This window comes from Ochotona princeps, chromosome 1 (genome assembly GCF_030435755.1).
Source record: "Ochotona princeps isolate mOchPri1 chromosome 1, mOchPri1.hap1, whole genome shotgun sequence".
Lineage (NCBI taxonomy): Eukaryota > Metazoa > Chordata > Mammalia > Lagomorpha > Ochotonidae > Ochotona > Ochotona princeps.
Window position 1 is genome coordinate 10,187,985 of NC_080832.1, and position 22,986 is coordinate 10,210,970.

General features: G+C 41.3%; 1 protein-coding gene across 1 annotated transcript in view; it reads left to right on the forward strand.

Moving 5' to 3' along the window:
• Positions 1-464: 464 nt before the first annotated feature.
• Positions 465-22,986, forward strand: part of NOX3 (NADPH oxidase 3) — a 59,474-nt gene continuing 36,952 nt past the window's right edge. The window contains exons 1-7 of the mRNA XM_004595473.3: positions 465-509; positions 1,076-1,171; positions 1,283-1,393; positions 2,648-2,732; positions 10,882-11,027; positions 14,046-14,227; positions 17,180-17,309. Coding sequence (XP_004595530.2) covers positions 465-509; positions 1,076-1,171; positions 1,283-1,393; positions 2,648-2,732; positions 10,882-11,027; positions 14,046-14,227; positions 17,180-17,309 — 795 coding nt within the window. The remainder of the gene's footprint in view (positions 510-1,075; positions 1,172-1,282; positions 1,394-2,647; positions 2,733-10,881; positions 11,028-14,045; positions 14,228-17,179; positions 17,310-22,986) is intronic.

A 22,986-nucleotide genomic window follows, 5' to 3' on the forward strand; every position in this document is an offset into this window, starting at 1 on the left:
CACCAGAGCTTCTACTGAGAGTATTTTTTAAAGAGGGAAAAGAAGTCAGAATAAGCAAGGCAGAGAAGGCTCCCGGGGCAGCTCTTCTGTATGCGGGTAGGGCATTTCTCAAATTTACATAGACTTATAATCATCTTGACTGCAATCATGTAGAAAATGAAGGGGGGGATGAAGTCCATGAGGACAATTTAATAAAACGAGCTTTCTTTTCTTTTGAAGCCTTTGAAGAATGGAATCATGAGATGAAACTTGCCTTGTATTTACCCAGGTCATGAGGCATGTCAGTGTGGTGATGTGCCTTTGGCAAGAAGTGCTTAATTAGAAATTCCAGGAGAGCTGCTCCCAGTAGGTACTTCCTAAGACAAAAAGATGATACAATTTAGTAGGGAAATCCTCCCCAAGGACACAACATTGGGGCTCAGGTGGATGAAAAGATCCACTGACAGCGGAACGCAGGTATCAGGATGAGGTGTTGGGTTTTGAATGAGAGTCTCCCTGCCACAGTTGTAGTAAGTATTATCTTTGTTATTCAACCTTAAATATAGCATTTTTTAATTTTTTGATAATTAGTGTGGAAATACTAAATAGCTTGAAGTATGACTCTAGTAAAAGATGAAAGGTTGTTAGAAAACATTCAGCAGACATGTTTCATTTAGCCTTATGGAATCATGCAAAGTTGTTTTCCGATTGAGTTCATTTTTAATTATTTTTAAAGTCAAGTAGTTGTGTTTGCATAATGTATGAATGTTTCTCTAAATCAAATGAAGTCTTCAAATTAGACTATGAAATGGGGATTTTTCTAGAACACACTCGAGCTGTTCTTAAATATTTTTTCCCTTCTTGACATCATTGTCAAGGTGAGGAAGGTTTTGTGCTTGTTAAAATCTTCCTTAGTTCTCGCTCACATGTGCCTAATATCTTTTTTATGAAGTTAATAATTTCTTACAATTGTAATCACTGCGAAAATCTCACCTCTAAGACACGATTAATATGAAAACTCTTCATTGAAAAACTGATTTGAAAAGAGGAAAATGTGAAGATGGGACTGATTGGATTTGTCTGCTTTCTACCCGAGCTCTTGTGGCTGGGAGTGAATGTGTATCTCTTCGTTGACACATTTCGTTGGTATGAGGAGGCGGAGTCTTTTCTTTACACACGAATTATTTTGGGTGTAAGTAGAGTTAATGCATCTTATTCTTTCAGAAAATAAAAGTAGACCCTATTCTCCTGGGTTCCTTGTTTTCACTGGGCATCTTGGTTTTGTCTTTTTTCCATCTGTAAGTCAACACTGGCTTGGGCAAGAGCGTCTGCACTGTGCTTGAATTTTAACTGTATGTTAATCCTGCTACCAATCAGTCGAAACCTGATTTCATTCGTGAGAGGAACAAGCACTGTAAGTACTAAAGTATTTGCAATAATCTCAGTTATTATGACTGACGAACACAAGTGCTGTTGAAAGCAGGTCTCCTTTACTGTGAAATTCCCAGTCACCCTGTGGAAACTCAGGGTTATCTCTTTGCAAGAGAGCATAGGATGACTACAGTTGAAAATCAGTCATCAGTGTACATGACTTGGCTACTGCTATTACCACTGACTTCCTCTAGGGCACTCACTGAACAGACACAATTTCTAATTTAAAAAAAAAAGACAAGCAGTTAAATGTATCTCGAGAAATTCAATTCTCTAACCCCCAGAAAGCACAATCATGATATATAGATTTTCACATTTTACTTGCTTTCCTTTTACTGGAAAGGTGGAGACAGTAAGAGAGAGAAAGAAAGCGAGTGAGCTCTCCAGCTGCCTGACTCGCCCCCCAAATGCCCACAACATCCAGAACTGGGCTAGGCTGGAGTCTGGAGCCAAACACTCACTTCAGGTCTCCCATGTGGGCAACAAGGACCTAGTACTTGAACCACCCCCTGCTGCCTCCCAGGGTGCACATTAGCAGATATGTTAGAAGTGGAACTGGGACTTGAATCCAAGCATTCTCATAAGCAATGCATTCGCCCAAGAGGCAGCTCAGCCACTGCACTATATACCCAAGCCGACAGCACACACATGTTAGTACGCAGATTTTTAGCTGCTAGTAGGCAGACAGGGCATTTCCTAACTACATTGATTCCATTGTTTGGTGCTCATTTCATTGTTTAGTGCAGGTAAGCACTTAAGTTTCCTGTTAAACAGAAAGACACAGAAAACAACAACTTCAGTAACCTGTGTTGGTCGAATTAACTTATCCTAGCAACCTAACCAGCGTTCATGACTATGAGATATAGATCCATATGATACTTGACTTTGCTTAAGAAGGATAGTTTTTGGATGTCTGAAATCACCTAGAAAAGGATGATGCCACCACCTGAGTTTTCTACTTAGAGAAGCTGAGTTTGGTATGGAGGGTGGTATGTTAATCAAGTTCTGAGATATAGCCAGACAACTGAAAATTCATTTTTACCAAAGCGAACTATCAGCCTACCTTTTAATTTTGCTGTTTCACAAATGGCCACTAACTTTTGCATCCTGTAAGAGTAGATCCTGTGACCTAGGCTCTTTATTTTGTTTGTCCCAAGTCCTATGTTAATTCTCAGGATATCATTATCCTGTGATTGGTCCTTTATTAGGTTCCTACTTATATATTTTCTTACTCTAGTGCTGCAGAGGACCATGGGGAAGGCAATTAGACAAAAACCTCAAATTCCACAAATTGGTCGCCTATGGAATAGTCGTTAGTGCAGGTAAGTACTTAAGTTCTTCTTTATTGCCTGATGAATTTTACAGTGCTTGCTATAGTTCTGCTTCATGATGCTCCTCCCCTTCCACCCCTCATAACCGTGTCTTACCTTAGGTAGAAGAAATCTTGGCCGTCCATTTGGCCACAGAACCCTTAGATAATAGGGCTTTTAATTTGCAATTTATATTCCTATATGAATATATTCCCCTACCAGGGCATCAATTTGTCAAAAAAAAGTTGTCCAAAAAGATTTTCATTTGTGAATAATTAAACTTGTCAGTAACACAGTGATAAATACCTCCTTGAAAAGTGAACACATTTGTAGTCAATGTAATTCACAATGGAAATAAAATTGGCCAACACTCAAACTCTCACTCAGGGTCACAGCAAAATGATTGGCACATGATATCACGGGCAGTAAAAGAGAAGCACAGAGGTCATAGGAGCAAGGTTCTGAGCAGGACTGAGCCAGCAAACATAAAACGATCTTGAAAGGATGGGAAGTTTATGATCATATAAAGTGTTATTGCTATTATTGCATTTGTAATTCAAATAAAAGGCCCTGGAAATTAACATCCAAGGCCAACTTTAGACAAGGATGAGAAAGAGCAGAAGGGGGCTAGTCATTAACGGGCTTGTGCTGTGCTTGGAAAACAAAGACCTAGAAATAAAAGGCTCTCCGAACAATAAAGAGTTCTGATTCAAGACCGTTTTCCTCAAACTAATGTAACTAGAAAACGTTTTCCCCATTTGTTTTTCTCCTCCCATGCATAAAAAATAGCAGAGTAAAAGGAACACTTAAAACAAATGTGAATTTAATTAAACATCAAGATATGACAGATGGGGGCCTGAGTGCCAGTTAACACAACCATGGGTGTGCAGTGAGACACAAGGGAAAGAGGTTCCCCATGGACTGTCCTCAACATGAGTAGACCAGCCCCAGCAATGTTCTGCCAAAGGTTCTTGCGGATTGTGAAGGAGTGGGTGGTAAAAAATGTTTCCCGTTAAAGAGGAAAACCAGATCAAGGAGGTGGCAAGCCAAGAGCCCAGCTGATCCATTTTCAGACCCCGGCAGGGTCAATGTCGTGGAGAACATATGGGGGCTACTAGCATTTGACCAGTGGGAGAAGGTATGAAGGAATGAACACTCAGTGAGTCTGGGGTCTGCTCCAAACCTTGACAATTATGTGAGGCTAGAATGAGGAGGTTGAGTTCCCCATTGTGAGCAATATCCAAGCAAAGGCCAGATTGTTCCTTGGTAGGCTCATCAGAGAAGGAATTTAAAGAAGCTCTAGACATCAAGCCTTAGGAATGCTTAATTCTTTTTCTTTTTGAAAAAATTATTGTCATTACTATTTTCCATGATACAGTTTGTAGGTATAGGGGTTCCTTTCTTTCCGTCTTTGTTTTACTTCCCATTTTCTTTCCCATCCACTATTTCCCCCAAACGACTGCAATACTATAGTTCTTTAGTAATAGTCACTAAAAGAACTGCAACAGTTACTGTTATTTAAGCACACCAGGGGATTGTGGGTATAGACAACAGCAGAAAGTTTAATATTGTTCATGTGCACTTAACTGTTTCATTGGGAATCCTCCTTCTATTCAGAATGCCCACCACAACATATCTTCACTTCCTGATACGCTAGCCTCCACAATAAAACTCATCTGTGAGGACTGTATATATTGGTTTACCTATATATCCATTTGTTTTGTGTTTTGCATGAAGGTTGCCATATGTTAGAGAGAACACATGATATTTGTCCTTTCAGGATTGGCTCATTTCGCTGGGCATAATGATCCCCAGTTGGGACCATCTAGTTGCAAATGGGAGGATTTCATTTTTAATGACTGTGTAATATTCCATGGAGTAGATGAAGCACAGTTTCTTTATCCATTCCTCTTTTGACAGTCATCTGTGTTGTTTCCATGTCTTCACTATTGTGGATTATGCTGCTGTAAATATAGGGTTGCAGGATACTTTCTTGCATGAAGATTTCATTTCATTTGGATATATTCCCTGGCATGGGATAGTTGTGTTGTAAAGCGGAAGATATAAGAGAATAAAATGGCAGAAAGAATAGTAACAGCATTGAAACAGTTGAACACAGAGGAAAATTATAAAAATATTATATAGCAAGAAGAGGATGGAAACTCATTCTGACATATCATAAGAGGAACCAAAGATTAAAGAAAATGGGTGTCATGAAACACCTTTCTCCTTAAACTTTTGAGTATGTCTCCTTTTGTAAATGTACTCACATTCCAATGGTATAAAGCAGTGTATTGCCGCCCATGTGAAAGGTATCCTGCTGAGCTCTAACCTTCTGAAATTAGTGTGGTCAGGACAGGCTAGGAACGGTAGATGGCTGCAGTTGACCGCTATTGGAAAAACCACATGTCTAAGTTATTTAATACACCTGCATTAGATGGTTGTGTGATCCCAGATTAAGTTCCTGGTGGCCTTTCCTCTGTGGTATTTAAAAAAAGAAATAGACTATCAGTTTCAGTGAGATGAGCTGGTAATTGTCAGGACTCTCCCTACGTGAGAATCTGCAGGGAATAAGGTCCCTGTGGGTTACTCTTCCAGGTAAGATTCCATCAAGACTCCTTAGAATAACTAACAGGCTCTGCTGATGTGGCTGCTACGCTAGTCTCATTCTGACCATGCTCCCACCCCAACGCATCCCATCACCACATCCCCAGTACCCAGTTCCAGCAAGTATCCAAAACATCCTGCACCTGTGCCCAAGAAGTTTTTTGTGCCTCAAATGTCACACCTCTCTTTGGGGACATCATATTCAGCAACCATTGCCTGATCCCCCTTGGCAGGAAACAGTCCCTCCACTTGCAGGTGCCATGGCCAGCTTCCCACCAACGAGTCAAATTCCTCGGACTCAGTGCCCTCAAAGTCTGGGACTGTGCCTAGTGCATCTGAGTTTCCCTGCCCCATAGCACATAATAACTCTTCAACAAATGTGGTCAAGCTTGAGGATGAGTGCGATTGAATGGTTCACTGGATACAGCAGTACAAATCCCAAGCATGTCAGCTGTGGAGGGGAGCATTTTAGGGCGGACCAAATGCAGGGAGCCGCTGGGAGGGAAGAGATTTAGAGATGCCCACCATGAGATAATAAATTCTCATTGTGCTGCCGCAAGAGAAAACAGAGCAGTCTTTCTCCAGCTTTTCCTCGCCGACCCATAGAGAACCCCGTCTTTGTTTTCCATCTCTTTCCTCTTGAATCCCCACTGCTTTGCAGGCTTGCAGATACCTCCTGGGGCTCCCACAGCAGGCCCCAGCTTCGTTGAGAGCCAAGCACCCCTGGTTCCACACCTCCATGGCAACCAGCTCACTGCCGTGATTTCCATTGCCCCGCCAAGGAGGGAGGGTGTGGAGAGAGCTCTTCGCTTCTACCCAGCCCTGACAAAGCAATTATTACATTTCACAGTAACTAAGAAATGCGGCTGGCAACCGCGCTTTTAGGAGGAAAAAAAGAAAAACCCAGGCAAAGCGCTGGATCGTAGCTGCACTTGGGCTTTGCACATTGCGTCCTTCTTGTGTGTTCGCTGGGGAGCAGCTGCAATGTCCCTTGGCTCATTTTATTAGCCTCGCCCATTACGTCGCTTTCCAAATAGCCTGCTGGCTTAATAGAGGTGTGTAACCTTGAAAGAAGTGCATCCACATCGAAGTTTGCGTGCCAGGATCTAATTTCTCATCCGTTCCCCTCTAAGTTGAGCTGCAAGCTTTAATTGGTCAAATCATGAAAGGTTGTAATTAGAGACTGGTAGAAGTAGGCTGGGGAGGAGGAGGCAAGAGGCAAAACAATGCTAGCTGGGCTCAAGGGCACCGCTGGGAACGCAGGGACAGGAACGATTCTCCTTTTGGCTCCCTGCCTTCCAGCTTGTCTGCCTATGATAAGGGCTGCCAGAGCTAGTTTCAACCGCTAATAAATCATTTTCAAGCACGTATAGCACCCCCCCCAGGGTATCAGAAGAGTAGTTTTGCACCCTCTCCACTCTTATTAACATGGATCTTTTTGGATTCTGTGGTGTTCAATAGACCTTGAAACTCCTAATTGAAAAGTAGTGCTTGGCACCTGCGGTTTCATCGAAGGGGGTTGTGAATAGTGATCCAGCAAATGCCACGGTTTGCATCTACCAGCTTGCAAGGGTGGACCATCACCCTGAAGGCACATCCTGAAGGCTAAAATCAGTTGACCAACAGCAGTAAGCAGGATGTGTGCAGTTAGGAGGAGGAAGCTCAGAAGAAGGACCCAGAGAAAATAAAGATCCAGGGGTCAGGAATTGAGGTTAGCCTTTTAGGCACAAACTCTTCAAGCCCTGACCCCTGAAGGGCTCCACCTGTGGCACCAGGAGCTCCCAGGAAGCTCCGACCCAGGTCCGTCCTAACAGAATTTCAAGAAACTGACAAATGCATGGCATCCACGGAGCGTCAGAGTCGAGGAGTTCTCCTGCGGAAATAAGACCACAAATCAGAAATTCTGGGCCCAATTCTGACCACGGAATCTTGATTCATGGTACAGAAAGGCTGTTCCATCATGAATTTACTAACTCCAAAGGCAGCAGCAAGACCCAAACACGCTCCCAGGAGGCCACCGATTATGTTCCCTTTGGTCTCCTGAAAAATGAAAAGAAAAGAAAGAAAAAAAATGGCTATTTCTTGGGGCAACTGGCTCTAGTTGCAGCCTTCCTGAATTTTTTCTTGTTATTGTTCAATTCATCTATGAGAGATCTATATTTGTTTTTTATTAATATTTTTATTTTGAATTTTGAATTATATGATACATTTTTGTATAGGCTGGGATTTCCCCCCAAACTCCCACCCCACCCCCGTCAGATTTTTCCCATTTTGTTACAATAGTGTAGTCCTTCAAAAGGAATCATAATTCTATCAGTCTCTTATTTAAGTGTATCCCGACATTGTTGGTACAATGTCACACAAATCCAGCATCCCATTGTTTACACATGTCCAACAGTTTCATTGGGAATCCATCTTTCGTCTGGATGCAGGGATGCTTGTTCCATTGTACCCCCATGTCTAGACATCTGTATTTGAACGTGGGAGTTTACACACCAATTAAATACACAGTGGAGTGTTTCCAACATTGCCACCCACTTTTAAAAGAAAACAACCCAAAAACAAGTGCAAAAAGATCTAGACGCTGCACTCTTGGGCCCTGTACCTTTGGGTGGCTTATGAAATGTGGATCTTGGGTTCTTCCAAGGACATAGCAGTGCATGCCAATTGAAGGCCACAGAGGCCTAGCAAAGAATTTGCCTGCATAAGGTGATGATCTTGGGTTTACCACTGAACTGGGGCATTGTGTAGGCCAGTATTAATTTTGGAAATGTATGAAAAATGGAGTTCTGTGTTTATAATCTTCCCAAGTTGGACCACATCTCCCTGAAGACATCATCATTGTTTGTGGTCCCCTTTGGTGGAAGACCTGGGGCTCACAGAGCTGGAAAGGAGCTCAGAGATCATGTCCTTTAGCACAAAACACCCATTTCTCAGAAGAGAAGACAGAGTGAAAGTGCCAGCTAGCTGGGAAGTGTCCATTTCAGTTCTTGTTCTGCTACAAAATCCCAACAATACGAAATTATATTTATGACTAAGAGAAAAATCAGACCTTGCAACTACTTTATTACACTTCCATAGCCACTGTCATAACAACCTAGACGGGGCTGTTCACACAAACAGAAGCTTCCAATGAATAATCGAAATCATAGAAACTATGGTTTCCAGAAAAGAATGAAAATAACATTTTGGTGCTCCAATGTCTATAATATGCAAAAGGTCCCCGACTTCATAGTGGGCTCATCTAAAATCCAGAGGTTACAGTATATTAAGATCAGGGCTACAAGAAAAAGAATATGTTTTAACTAACAATACAGGCAAAAGCAATCGTCAATCTGAGAATTCCTGAGATTAAAAAAAAATTCCACTTTTCATCTCCTATCTGATAAAAAGGAAAACAAAATGGAGGTAGGTGAGGTAGAAGAACATTTTGGACATGAATTTTCAAGCACAGTGCAAGTTTTCAACATATTGCCTCTTGAAAGCCTTCCTGGCTCCCTGAGACTGTTAGCAGCTCTGTTAGCAGAATCCCAGCACTAGGAATAAATAAATGGTTCGATATCTTTGTTCATTCAATCAACGTCCTTAAATTTAGTTTAACAGTGTCAGATTCTCATGTGGAAATCAATCTACTAGAAAACAGATTGTGATCAACAACTCATTACAAGGGAGAAGAATGTTATGAGATGCAGAAGAATCAGAAAGAGGGAATTGGTATTCTCTCTATCATGTATGGATCGTACGACGGCAAAGCAGGCACTGAATTTAAGCTGAGCTTCAACTTCTATTTCTGCAGATGGGAAGGGCTCCACTCCCTGTCTGCAGGGCCTTAGTCTATGGAAAGAGAATGGATGCCGCAAGTGGCAACAGAGGAAAAGAAGAGGATGGAGCAGGCAGAGACCAGCCCCACAGCCTAAACCAAGTGTCATGAGCCTTTGTGACAGCTGAGCTCTAGAGGAAAGACTCCAAGTGAATCACTCAAAGAGCTTTTCTCAACCCAGAGAGAAATCGTGTTTGAGTAAACAAGTAAGACATAACAATTTCTGATGAGTGAAAGAGAGTAGTAGAGCTTCAAGATTGAAATCTGAGGCCCAGAATTTGCAGAGAGGGCTTTATCCCATCTTTACCACTAACAGATAGCAACTGTCTTAAGTCGCTTTTTGGAATATTGGTTTGCAAAATGGGAATAAGACTAACAAGTGGAGGGTGTATTGGGTAACATTCCTACAGCATTCATAATACTGCCTGGGTGTACAGTTACCACTCAATGAATGTCATGAAAAAACAAATGTTTACTTCCTTCTCAAGGACATCAGATAGTCATCAGAAAACAGCAAATAGGAATTCCAGACAAAGTTTTATCTAAATTAGCAAGTAGTTCCCTTTTCTGTGCAGCATTGGAAGAGGCTAGCTTTGTGGACACCATTACTAAACCAGAGAGCTCAGGTTTTTTGTGAGTGTGACCAAGATGTCTAAGGCGGGATTGCACTGCACCATAAGCAGGTAGTACTCCTCACAGATGCAGAAGTGCTGTTATGCGCTTCAAGTCTTAAGACATGAGTAGATCTTTGCAGGGCAGGAAAGGGGGTGGATCTGATGGAAAGAACACAGTTAACAGAGAGAAGCTAAACAGTGAAATAAAGCTTTTAAAAAGTGTCACTAGCACCACAGGGATCAAAATCAGTACCCTTAGAGGTTTCTGTTGCTCCTTCCCTCCTCTCACTAGTCTGTGACTCAACCTGCAGCCATGCAGGTTCCTATAACTCATTCATAACTCCTATGGTCTAAACAAGTAGTTGACCCTGCTACCTCTCCTTTTTGGTGCAGGAGAAACAGATAGAGATACCCAATGGGAAATTATCTATGCCTGGGTAATTATCATTTTACATTGAAATCCAATTCTGGTGGTGGATATCCACTGGCCACCCAGCTAGTGTCCCACTTACACTATATTGTCACCTAGATATTGAAACAGATTTCACATGCAAGAGTGGCATCAGGCACTGTCTCTGGGTGAATGGTGCTGTGTTCTAATCCTCATCATTTAGAATTTGGACATCGCCACGGGCGGATATTCGGCCTTTCTGCTGCTTTGTCCATGCCCCACATTGGAGGACCTCAGTTTGATTTCCCTAGTGTCTATCATACACACCCAAAGCTCATCTAATAGTGTGCATGATGTACAATATTCTAGAATAATGCTGAATTCTTAAGGAAATCAGTTTTCCATCTATAATTATATATAATTTCTTCCTCAAGAATTCTATCTCATATATGATTATGTTTTGATATTGTTTGAATTCATTCTACTCCCAGAATGGCCACATGTCTAAAATTAAATCAAGATGAGTGAGATTTGTGGTGAACCATAGAATAGTTTCAGACATGTTCAGTCTACTCCATTTGAGATGCTAGGAAACACGCACAAATCACTTTCCTTGGAATTTGTAAAAGCAGCATCGAGAAACTTGATCACGGACACAGTGTGTTGTTGAGTTTCTGCAAAGAAAGAGATCCATATGGTGTGTGTCCAATGCTGTCTCCACATCCTTAGCCATCCACATCGTGGCCCATTTGTTCAACTTGGAGCGCTACCACTTCAGCCAGTCGGAGGAAGCTCCTGGGCTTCCGGCTGCACTTTCCAAACTTGGCAACAGCCCGAATGAAAGCTACCTCAACCCCATCCGGACCTCCAGCACGGTGAGTTCCTGCATGCTAACTAGTTTCTCATCTCACAATGCTTCCTTTCCCTCATCACTTTCCCAGGAACACTACATTCCAAATGTTTTTAATAAAAGATCTGGAGAGAAGATTCTGCCAAAGGTGCCATTGATTTTATCTTTTCTAAGTATTTCAGTTAATAGTGCTGAAAGCTTATGAGCAACGGGAAAACATATGTCACTTAACTCGCTTATGACAACAATCAAATGCAAATAAAAATATGATAACTTACTAAAACTCTAATTTTAAAATATTAGAAGCAGCTCATGTTTAAATAGTTTTTCACTGGTGTTAGACACAAAAACAATCTAAGGTATCAGCTTTTTAAAAAAAAATACTGGTTTATTTTCATCTACTTGAAAGGCAGAATGAGAGAGCGAGAGAGATCTCCAACTTTCTGGTTCGCGCCCCCTATGCCCTCCACAGCTCGGTGCAGGCCAGGTCAAAACCAGGGGCCAGGGGCTCATCTGGCTCTCCCACAGGAGTGTCAGAGGATCAACCACTTAAGTTATCATGCATCTGCCTGTGACACATTAACAGGGATATGGCTTGGAAGTAGAGCAGCTGGGGTTCAAACTGACATTCTGACAGTAGGCTGTAGGCATTGCAAATGACAACTTGGTGTGCTACCTCAACATTTGTCCTGAAGGTGACATCTTCACCTGGAGTTTATAAAATGCCTGTCCTTCTTTTCAATATTCAGATGGTTTTCTGAATCTCTTCCCCATGTCTTAATGCTTTGGCATACACTTGAATAGCTGGTTTGCCAACTCAGACCCTGAGCAAAGCAGCTAATTTCATAGTGAGACTAGCCTGCTAGAGGAAATACTAATGCTAGTTACCTTGGTGCATACAATAGCAGTGCCTGTGGGGTTGGGAGAAAAAGACTGAAGTATAGTCCCAGCAACCCATCTTGAAAGATAAGGTATTTCCTTCCAACAATCCAACTCTACCTCTTTTTTCATTTTAAGTTTAAATGTATTTATTTGAAGGGCAGAGAGCTAGAGAAAGAAAAGTTCCTATCTATTAGCACATTCCCAGTTATCTGCAATACCCTGGGTTTTGCCAAGCTGAACCTGGAACCCATCTGGGTCTCTCCAGCGACTCATCTACTTGAGCCATCACCTGCTACCTCCTAGAGTGCACATAAAAGGGAGATGTAATTGGGAGTCAACACGCAAACCAGGTGCTCTGATTCAGGACATAGGTCATTAAAATACTGGGTCAAACCTATCTGCCCAACTTGCTGTGATTGAGCCAAGCCTTTTCCCATGTATGGTCAGCTACCAACATGTTGACCAGGATTTTTTTTTGTTAATCTGCATTGCCCAAACCTGAAGGCAATACACTCCAGCAAAGGTAATCTTTCTATTATTACCTGGACTATCTCTTTAAGCAATCATTGCTTTCATCTAGCTTTATTTGAAGAAGAAAAATCCCAAGTGTGCTTGGGGAAAGACTCTTGAAACTCATGATCCCTAATTCCAAGGTTTTGTTTCAATATCAGACTATTGACCACACTGAGCTGCTTTTCTTAGCTGACAACAATGAGAAGAGTAAATTTCACAGTGACATCAAAACTATAGGTGCACTATGTATGTGGGAGTATCTTTAGTGTCACTCCATCCAGTTACAATGTCTATTGTATTGTAATATTTAACCTGCTAGAGCTTCCCTGCTAAGGCTCAGAAAAATTCACCACAACACAAATCCAAGGACAAATCTAAGCATGTTAAGAGACCATCTAATGAACAGTATTTATTAAAAATAGTTTTAAAGCAATTGAACAAGATCATTAAGCTACTCCCTGTACAGTTATCTCATAATTTTAGAACCAATATACTATTCAACTACTAATTAAGTTCAAGAAACCCTCTAATTTGGGATGTTTGGAGAAAGATGAGTATCAATAACACAAAGGGCACATTATAAAGCATACTAAAAGGTGCAGTGGGATGATTCTAGAAGATACCAAGAAACTCAAGCCTGTCTTGAATGTATCAAAAGAAGAGAGAAGAATCTTAATAAGCAAAGATGAATGATTTGAAATTAGTGGCAGATCCAATGATACAAATGATTTTCTGAAATGCCTGGGTCTACTTGAAAAAAAATCTCTTAAATGTTTTAGACATACCCTTTTCAATTTATTTCCACTCTTTGCTCCTTGAAGAAAGAATAAACAACAGAGAGGTCCCTTTCCAAATTACCTCCAGATCTCAAAGCAGCCCAAATTAATGAGGTTTCACCGACAAAAGATACAGTGTGAGTTTATTGAGCTCATGGTTGTCTCAATAGGAAGACAAGGGATACATACTAATGACTTAGTAAGATGATGGAAAAATCACAATAAAAACAAAATGCCTTGCAATCATATTTTCTGAAAGGCTGTTTAACTCTCCCATACACTCACAGACCAGAATTCTGAGCTTTTTGGCCATCTCTACTTGATAAGAATAGCTGTGCTTTTATTGATCACCAAAGCTTTACCAAGCCTTATTCCAGGCCCCCAAGGTGGCGAGAAAGAAATGCAGTCATGGTGTTTTCAATTAGAAGTGAGCACAAGGAATGGGCCTTGCACTGCTTTGTTAGGAACACCCCCAACAGACTGCTCAAAAGCGTATTTATTATAGCTAACATTAAGCATGGTGATCCAATTTTTATTTTTAAAATTAGAAAACTAAAAACTCAGAATTATTTTACATTTTATCCTAAAATGCTCTTTCCATTATATTGTCTACTCTCAATTCAACATAATAATTTTGACATGAAAGTGGATTTATATGACCCAAAGATATAATTCTTGACATGGTGTTTTGTGCAACTTGAGCAGAACAGTGGCTGCCCTAAGGTATGAGAAGAAAGAGAGAGGGGGGCAGCTGTGTCCCTGAGCCTTGGAGTGAACCATCCTGAACGGCTCCCTGCTTGCACTCTCTAGTGTTGAGCCTAAACATTGAAGATGTGTGAGGGTATTAACGTCATGCTGCGCGTTTCTCTTAGAACACAATCACGGAGCTGCTAACGACAATCGCAGGCATCACTGGCCTGGCACTCTCTTTGACTTTGATCTTGATCGTGACTTCCTCAACTGAGTCCATCAGACAGGTCTCCTATGAGTTATTCTGGTATACACACCACATTTTCATCATCTTCTTTATCAGTCTGGCTCTCCATGGGGCAGGGTAAGTCCTTACTATGTTCAGTCTGGTAAGACTTTTTTATCTCTATGAATTTATTAAATCTCTATAATTTTAGAAAGTTATTTTGAGAGAGGAGTAAGACATTCATTGAGTAAAGGACACATACTCTTTGTGTGAAAACACATCTTTGCCGTGGTAAACATTTGTCTAGTTGATACTGAAAATAAACTACATAAGTGGTGAAGTTTTCCAAGCCGACTCAGTTAGTGAGTCTTGACATGTTTATAAGATTCAGAAACTGTAATGAATGCTAGATGACAGGAGATCTATGTTTCATTCAGTACCCATCTCTGCAATCCAATTTTTGTGGGATTCATCAGGCTATATATTTTTGACACTCAATGTCCTTTCTGCTTAACCAAAACCACCAACTGGGAGCCTGGCCATGGATTGGGACAGGGTGTAGGATGGCCAGTCTTGCCGTCCATCACACTGTCCGTGGGCAAGCCCTGGAATCTGTCCAACTCTCAGCTTCTCCAGCTGAGTCCTGAGACTGCCTTCTTGTTCAGACTGTGCATGAAAGTCTGTTCCAGGGCTCAGTGCCCACTTGACATTGTTAACCCCTTCAGAAGCAAGCAAGAGTAGCACCTGAAGCATTTGAGGGTTTGTGGCATGTTTATTGGCCCCTGTAACATTTTTCAATTCTCTAAATATTAATAACTAGCCCTGAACTAGCTCTCACTTGTGATGACTGTTTCTCCCACTGTTTCATAAATTGAGGCCTTTTCTCCATTTTTTACAGTTTTCAAAATGCATGCTCAAATTGACCTAACAACAGTTCTGTTCATTTCTCAAGTCTTCACACAGAGATGTTGCATGTTCACAGCGCTAAGGAACACACTCGAGGTCCCACATGGCCAGTCTTCAGAGAAGCAGAGCCTCATGTTTAACAAGCCCTTAAGGAAGATGGCCTCAGTTCCAGGAGTTAAACCTGTCTCATCCTTAGGAGAATGTGCCTGGGGGTATTACACACACCTGCATGGCTTGCCAGCAGAACACCACCAGCATACTACACGTCTCATCCTACCCCTCCCCCGTTCCTAGAAGGAGGTTCTGATACCACTGTTCCTGCCTGTGGCTAATGAAGATCTCCTCTACCATTCAGCAGCTTGTCTGACACACACACCTTGTCAAAGGAAAGAACTGTTCCATATTTCACCCTAAAGCATCGCCCTTCCCACTGCTCACCTTGAGTCATCTAAGTCAATCCTTACATGCGTGCAGCCACACGGTTAGAACTTACAACTTCACTTCCAGGTTAGAAGTAACTGTCATCTCCCCTGAATGTGGGTTTTCTCCGCTTCCCTTTTCGTATTTGGGACAGGCGGGATGAGTGGTGCTTAGTCCCAATATGTTCCACCTGCTCCATATTTTCTCCCCATGCCGGGCTAGTTAACCACTCTAGCACATTCATGAGGCTCTGCATTCTAATCTGAATGTGTCAAGTTCTCTTCTCAGAAATTATGCATGCATCTTTCTAAACTAGGTCCCCGCCATTCACACCCTGGTGCCAGGTAGGGGAAAAGAAGATGTCAGCGGGCAGTATTTCATGGAAGACATTTTTTAATTTCCAAATAACGTTTCATAAGATGAGTTGAAAGGCTTATTTTGGGATAAGGGATTCGTATAATCTTCTCAGCTTGAAGTATTCTACAGCTACTGTTTACAGCAAAAAGTAATTTGCAAATCTATACAAAATGCCAAGTAAATGTAGGATTATTGGAATGTGTTAAAGCCTGCTAATCTCCCTATTATGGGATGGCATAGATGAAGCCATTTAAGGAAATTTTCAAAAAATTTAAAAAGATACAGCCTTTATAAAAATGATCTGAAAATTCTTTTAATGAAATAAAGAGTGGCTCCTAGTGCCTGAGAATGAAGGCGTTAAAACTTAAGGAGTCCTTGCCATGTATTATTCACCCTTCCTGCATCTGGGCAGCATTTGCACATTCGAGATGTACTGATGGTTTTGTTCACCTAACTCAAAGGGATGTTATCCACTCTGGATGACTTCCATGAAACAGCCTGGAACAAAGGCCAGCATGTCAGTTCCAGCTGACAGCAGCATGCTGTCAGCTCCTCTCCCTCATCCCAGAGTCCAGGATTCTGAAGGAGAACACACTGCTCCACAAAAATAACAACTCAGAATGGGAATCTGTGGGACACTCAAGTTCCCAAACTCTGAGGTCAGTGCGCCAGGAGGCTCCTGATAACTCATTGTACTTCGTTCAGAAACACTTAGAATCTGAGCGAGCAGCTCCTAGATGACACATCTTCAATATGTGGTGTGCCCATGGGAACCCCAGGAGTTTTTGCTAGAGTCAATAACACAATTGTGAGAGATATTATCCATCAGGGCATGGGCGTCCAGTCATTCCTGAAAGCTGGCTTCTCTTTTGTTCTTAAAGGTGTTGATTCTGTCTCAAGGACACCCGTCACAGTGATTTAGCTTGACCCTGTCAAATACTAAATCTGCCAGTGGTCGCTGGGGGAAAACAAGCCCTTCTTTTGACTTCTTCACTTGAAAACTTCTAAGCGCTTAGAAACACACCGGAAAGGGTAAAAGTTAAATCAATCTGCAAAAGAATCAAATAGTACAAAGTTAGCCAATTAGCCCAAATCAGCAATCAGGATGAGATGAAACCTAATTAAATTCAACAATCTCCAAAGGATGCGTTCAAACAATTTCCCTTCATTATGAATTCTCTGTTATAGACACTTTCAATTTAACACGGGGCACCTATTTTCTGGGATCTTCAAAGTTCTCTCCAGCTTTTTAAAATGCCTTTAAATAAAGATGAGTGATAGCCTAGGTTCTGAGAGGTGGAAGTATAACTCCAGAACCTACTGGAAAAATCTGGATGTGGACTTAACCAGACTTGCACAAAAGCCAAGTGTTTGCATTGATGTCTTCTGTTTGTTTTTAACAACAAGTCGGATTGTTCGTGGTCAAACTCCGGAGAGCCTCTTGCTGCACAATGTCACCTTCTGTAGACACCACTATGCCAAGTGGCAGACAGTCGCCCTGTGTCCCATACCTCAATTTTCTGGCAAGGAACCCTCGGTAAGAATAAGAACCCTTTGCACAGATAATCAGCCCCATGTTTAAAATAACTTGTGCTTTTGTATGCTTCAAGGAGGAACAGCCATGTTACCACTTACACAGAGCCACCTCTATATTTGGTGTGCTAATGACAAAATCAAGTTACGGGTAATTTTAAAAGAGGTTCGCTGCCAAAAACACTCGGCATCAAAATGTATTCTTTGACTTCCCTTCCAATGTGGTCATCTGATATGGTGGGGATCTGTAACAGCATAGGTACACATTTCTGCCTCCTCCATCCCAGGAGCCAGAGGTGCCAATTCCCAAGCTTATCATCTCTCCACCTTGCAGGGAGCGACAGCCAGATGGGAGTCATGCCCTTTTCAAAAGCTGGGCTTCTTTCTTTCTACAGATTTGGGGACAAAAAATAGACCATCTGGATGTCAATTGCATTTACCTTCGTTCAAAGTGGGTTCTCATAGCTGAAATAATACCAGCACCAGTACTAGCCAAAGAAAGAGCTGATTAAATTAGTTTGAGCAGGTGAGAATGCCCACAGATTCTAAAAGTAAGAACGGCTGCATGTGTACCCACCCATCACTGCAGTAGGCGGCACAGGTGTATTGCAATAATAATCCTATTTGGGGTCCTTAGGTGTCTCAGAGCAATGCATGTCTTGGACGTAGTTGGGTGTTGCATCAGAGAAAATAAATGAAATTCACAAATTAAAACTAGGAGGAAACAAGTGTCTCAAAACAGATATAAAAACTGGCAGCATAGAATATAATAATACATAAATGTTAGAGATTTAGGACAGTAAGTCATCAGCATACAGAGAATATAAGTGATTGCTTTCTCTTCCAACTCTCAAGTATGTTAAATTAAGTACTGGATTTTAAGGATAAAGCTACTGGGAGAAATGTTCAAAATGGAGAGAAGCAGAATAGACGTGCCTGTTAGACTGTGGTTCTTTTAATGGCCAGTATAGATTGCCTGTGTCTTAAACTCAACTCTCAGTAGCCACTACCCAGCCTGCATATTAATGAGGAAGGTGAATGCTGCTCTAAAATTTTCAGCTACAGGGTCTCCATAAAAAATCAATGCTCCCCCACACCTCATGAATACAGACCAGGGCCTGCTCCTAGCAGTTCATGCGGACATTAATTATCATTAAGAGGGGGGAACTTACCCATCCCTCTGTTCGGTCTGCCCTGCTGAGCCTTCCTGCACACCCCAACTCATGGTGTCACTCTTTCCCATTATTTTTAATGGGTCCTGATTCAAAGCGTGTGTGGGCTGTGCAATCACTGCTTGGCGGAGCTCTACGATATTCTCTGGGACGTCTTAGACACTGATCTGAAAGGCATCCCAAGGACGAATTGAGCTGCCCATGCTCCACTGCACCACACCAACCCCATCTCTACAAGGCTGCGTCTCTTCCTCTTAACTCGGTGCTGTCTTCTTGTACAATATTCATCAATTCACCTTCCGAAGAGGGCGACCTCTCGGCATCGGGACACAGAAAGCTTTGTACATCATTGCAGATAAACTGAACTGATTAATGGAACTAATTATGCCTCGTGGCTCCCCTCCCACCCACGGGTGGCCCTTTCTTTTGTTACCCAAAGTTATTGCCATAGACAGGACTCCACATTCCAAGCAATCCAATCCCAACAGATGTCCAATCCTCCTTAGCCAAAGCAGCACACTAACAAATGATAATCTGGGGCAGGCCTTTATTCTTTTTTTTCTTTTCTTGAATTACTAAGGAGCTATGTGAATGGTAATGAGGAAAGCTATAGCCAAGGCAGAGTCGATGCAGCACACCTTCTCCCTCAGTGCAGACGTGTTTGGCATTGTGCTAGACACAGAATTCCGAGGCGTGAGCCCTGTATCAGGAGACCATACTGTGTAGGAAAAGAGTCTATTCATAAACACAGACATAAAATAAAATCAAAGCCAGCATGTTCTCATTTTCTGGGAGGAATGAGAAACCAGGAGTGAAAGTGGAAGAAACAAGTCTCATTACTGCTACTTTTAAATCAGCATAGTTTTATGTCTGTCGTAAAACCTTCACTGTACTCTGACTCTCCGAGTATTTTTGGAGCAGAGATAGAGCTAAGAATCTACTGAGTATCTCAGCGTTTAAAAAAAAAAACTTATAAACTGAAAAGCTCTGCTCTTTTATATAATAGGTGAGCAACTGAGGTCCCAAGAATTTCAATTTCTTACCCTTAATCACAAAAGTCATTCCCAGCCAAACCACATCAAGAAACCAAGGCTCCGTGGCTGACATTTGACCTAGTGGTGAAAATTCCAGTTTGCAAAGGGTTAGATAACACATGTTCACCTTAATTTAAGAAGATATGATGTTACAGCATCAAAGATGAAAAAGGCAACATAACAACAGACACCGCAACCATTAAGTACATAATTAGAAATTACTACAAAGCACTGTACTCCAACAAATCAGAAGACCATCAAGAAATGGAAAAGTTCTTAGACTTCTACCACCTGCCAAAACTTAGCCCAGAGGCAACAAACCACCTGAGCAAACCCATAACTGAAGCAGAGATTGAATCAGTGATTAAAGACCTCCCAACAAAGAAAAGCCCAGGCCCAGACGGCTTCACTACAGAATTCTACAAAACATTCCGAACAGAACTGACCCCAATCCTCTACAAACTCTTCAAAACAATAGAAAAGGAAGCAACCCTTCCAAACTCATTCTATGAAGCCAACATTACCTTAATCCCAAAACCAGACAGAGAACCAACAGAGAAGGAAAACTACAGACCTATCTCTTTGATGAATATTGATGCTAAGATTCTCAACAAAATCCTAGCCAACAGAATTCAAAAACACATCAGACAGATCACTCATCCAGATCAAGTAGGATTCATCCCTGGAATGCAGGGATGGTTCAACATTCGGAAATCCATAAATGTGATACACCACATCCAAAAACTGAAAAACAAGAATCACATGATAGTATCAATAGATGCAGAAAAAGCTTTCGACAAAATCCAACACCACTTCCTACTAAAAACCCTAACCAAGGTAGGCATAGATGGAAAAATCTACAACATAATTAAAGCCATATATGAAAAACCCAACGCCAGCATCATACTGAATGGAGAAAAACTGGAACCCTTCCCAGTGAGATCTGGAACAAGACAGGGATGTCCACTTTCTCCACTACTATTCAACATAGTCCTAGAGGTATTCGCTGAGGCCATAAGACAAGAAAAAGAAATCAGAGGAATCCAAATGGGAAACAAAGAAGTCAAGCTCTCACTATACGCAGATGATATGATTCTTTATCTAGAAGAGCCAAGAGACTCAATACAGAGACTGCTAGAACTTGTACGAGAGTTTGGTAGAGTGGCAGGGTCCAAAATTAATGAACAAAAATCAACAGCCATAGTGTATGCAAACAGCCCCAAGATGGAAAAAGACTTAACCAGCAAGATACCATTCAAAATAACAGAGAAAAGTATGAAATATCTGGGGATAAATCTAACCAAAAATGTAGGAGACTTATTTGAAGAAAACTACAAACTACTTAAAAAAGAAATTGAACAAGATCTAGAAAGATGGAGTAACATCCCATGCTTCTGGATAGGTAAAATCAATATCATTAAAATGTCTATATTGTCAAAAGCAAAATATACATTCAATGCAATCCCAAATTGCCCAAAACATTCTTCATGGAACTGGAAATAATTATCCAAAGGTTCATCTGGAAACACAAAAAACCATGGATAGCTAGAACCATCCTGAAGAACAGGACGTTAGCAGGGGGAATCACAGTTCCGGACCTCTGGACATACTATAGGGCAGTGGTTATCAAAACAGCCTGGTACTGGCACAAAGATAGAGAGGAAGATCAATGGAGCAGAATAGAAACACCAGAAGGGAACCCACACAGATACAGCCAAATAATCTTTGACAAAAAGACAAACGACAATCCAGGCAAATAGGAAGGTCTGTTCAATAAATGCTGTTGGGACAACTGGTTAATAGCCTGCAGAAACAAAAAGATAGACCCACATCTCTCACCATACACTAAGATCAGATCTAAATGGATAATAGAACTAAACCTACATCCAGAAACCTTCAAACTTTTAGAAGAAAATGTTGGAAATACTCTGCAAGATCTAGGGGTAGGTCCCTACTTCCTAAGAAGGACACCAAAAGCAATAGAAATCGAGACCAGAATAAACAAATGGGACCTCATCAAACTAAGAAGCTTCTGTACAGCAAGGGACATAATCAACAAAGTAAAAAAGCAACCCACAGAATGGGAGAAGATCTTCGCGCACGACATAGGTGATAGAGGGCTAATCTCCAGAATATACAAAGAGCTACAAAACAACCAAAATGTCAAAACAAACAAGCCACTCAAGAAATGGGCATGGGAAATGGGCAGACACTTCACAAAGGAACAAACCCAAATGGCAAATAAACATATGAAAAAATGCTCAAGTTCCCTGGCAATAAGGGAAATTCAAATTAAAACATCAATGAGGTACCACCTAACGCCAGTAAGACTGGCCCACATGAAGAAAAGCACCAACAACACTTGTTGGCGAGGTTGCAGGGAAAAGGGAACCCTACTCCACTGCTGGTGGGGCTGCAGGCTGGTACAGCCTCTATGGAAATCAGTATGGAGAACATTCAAACAACTCAAAATCAACATACCATATGATCCAGCAATAGCACTCCTAGGAATATATCCAGAACACTTGTTTTATGAGAAACCAACATGCACTCCTATGTTCATAGCAGCACAATCAGTAATTGCAAAAACATGGAAGCAGCCAAAATGCCCATCAGCAGAGGATTGGATAAGAAAGCTATGGTTCATCTACTCCGTGGAATACTACTCAGCTATTAAAAAAAAACAAAATGCAGTTCTTTGTGGCCAAATGGGCCAAACTGGAAACCATAATGCTAAGGGAAATGAGCCAATCCCAAAAGGTTAGATACCACATGTTTGCCTTAATTTAAGATGATATGATGTTATGTATAACATGTTATGTTATGAATGTTATATGTTGTGTATAAACTAAAATTGAAATGTAAGTGAGGTGGTCACAGAAGGTGGCTAGGAGCTCGCATTTACTTTTAACATATTGGTTACTCATTACTATGTCAATTAATTCCATAATGATGTAAATTTTTGCTGATGGTATGTTGGAGCTTTCAATTGACTGGGATGATACTCTGCTGGCCCTGTCTTCAGACCAGATAGGGTATACCTAAGAAGCCGTTGAACTTGACTGGACAATAAGATGCTGGACTCTATGTTTGGTATGTGCTTGCAATGGGGGAATCTCAACTGAACTTGAGCTGTGGTTATGCAACAAGGTGGAGGAATCCACCATGGTGGGAGGGTTTGGGGAGGGGTGGGGAGAACCCAAGTACCTATGAAACTGTGTCACATAATACAATGTAATTAATGAATTTTAAAAAATGTATATATAAGGAAGAAAAAAATGTTAACTGAAAAAAAAAGAAGATATGATGTTATGCATAACATGTTATGTTATGGATGTTATATGTAATATATAAACTAAAATGGAAATGTGAATGGGGTGGTCACAGAATGTGGTTAAGAAATCGCATTTATTTAAAAAACAAAAAAATTCTAGTTCGAGTGTTCATATCCCATACCAGAGTATCCGATTCCCTG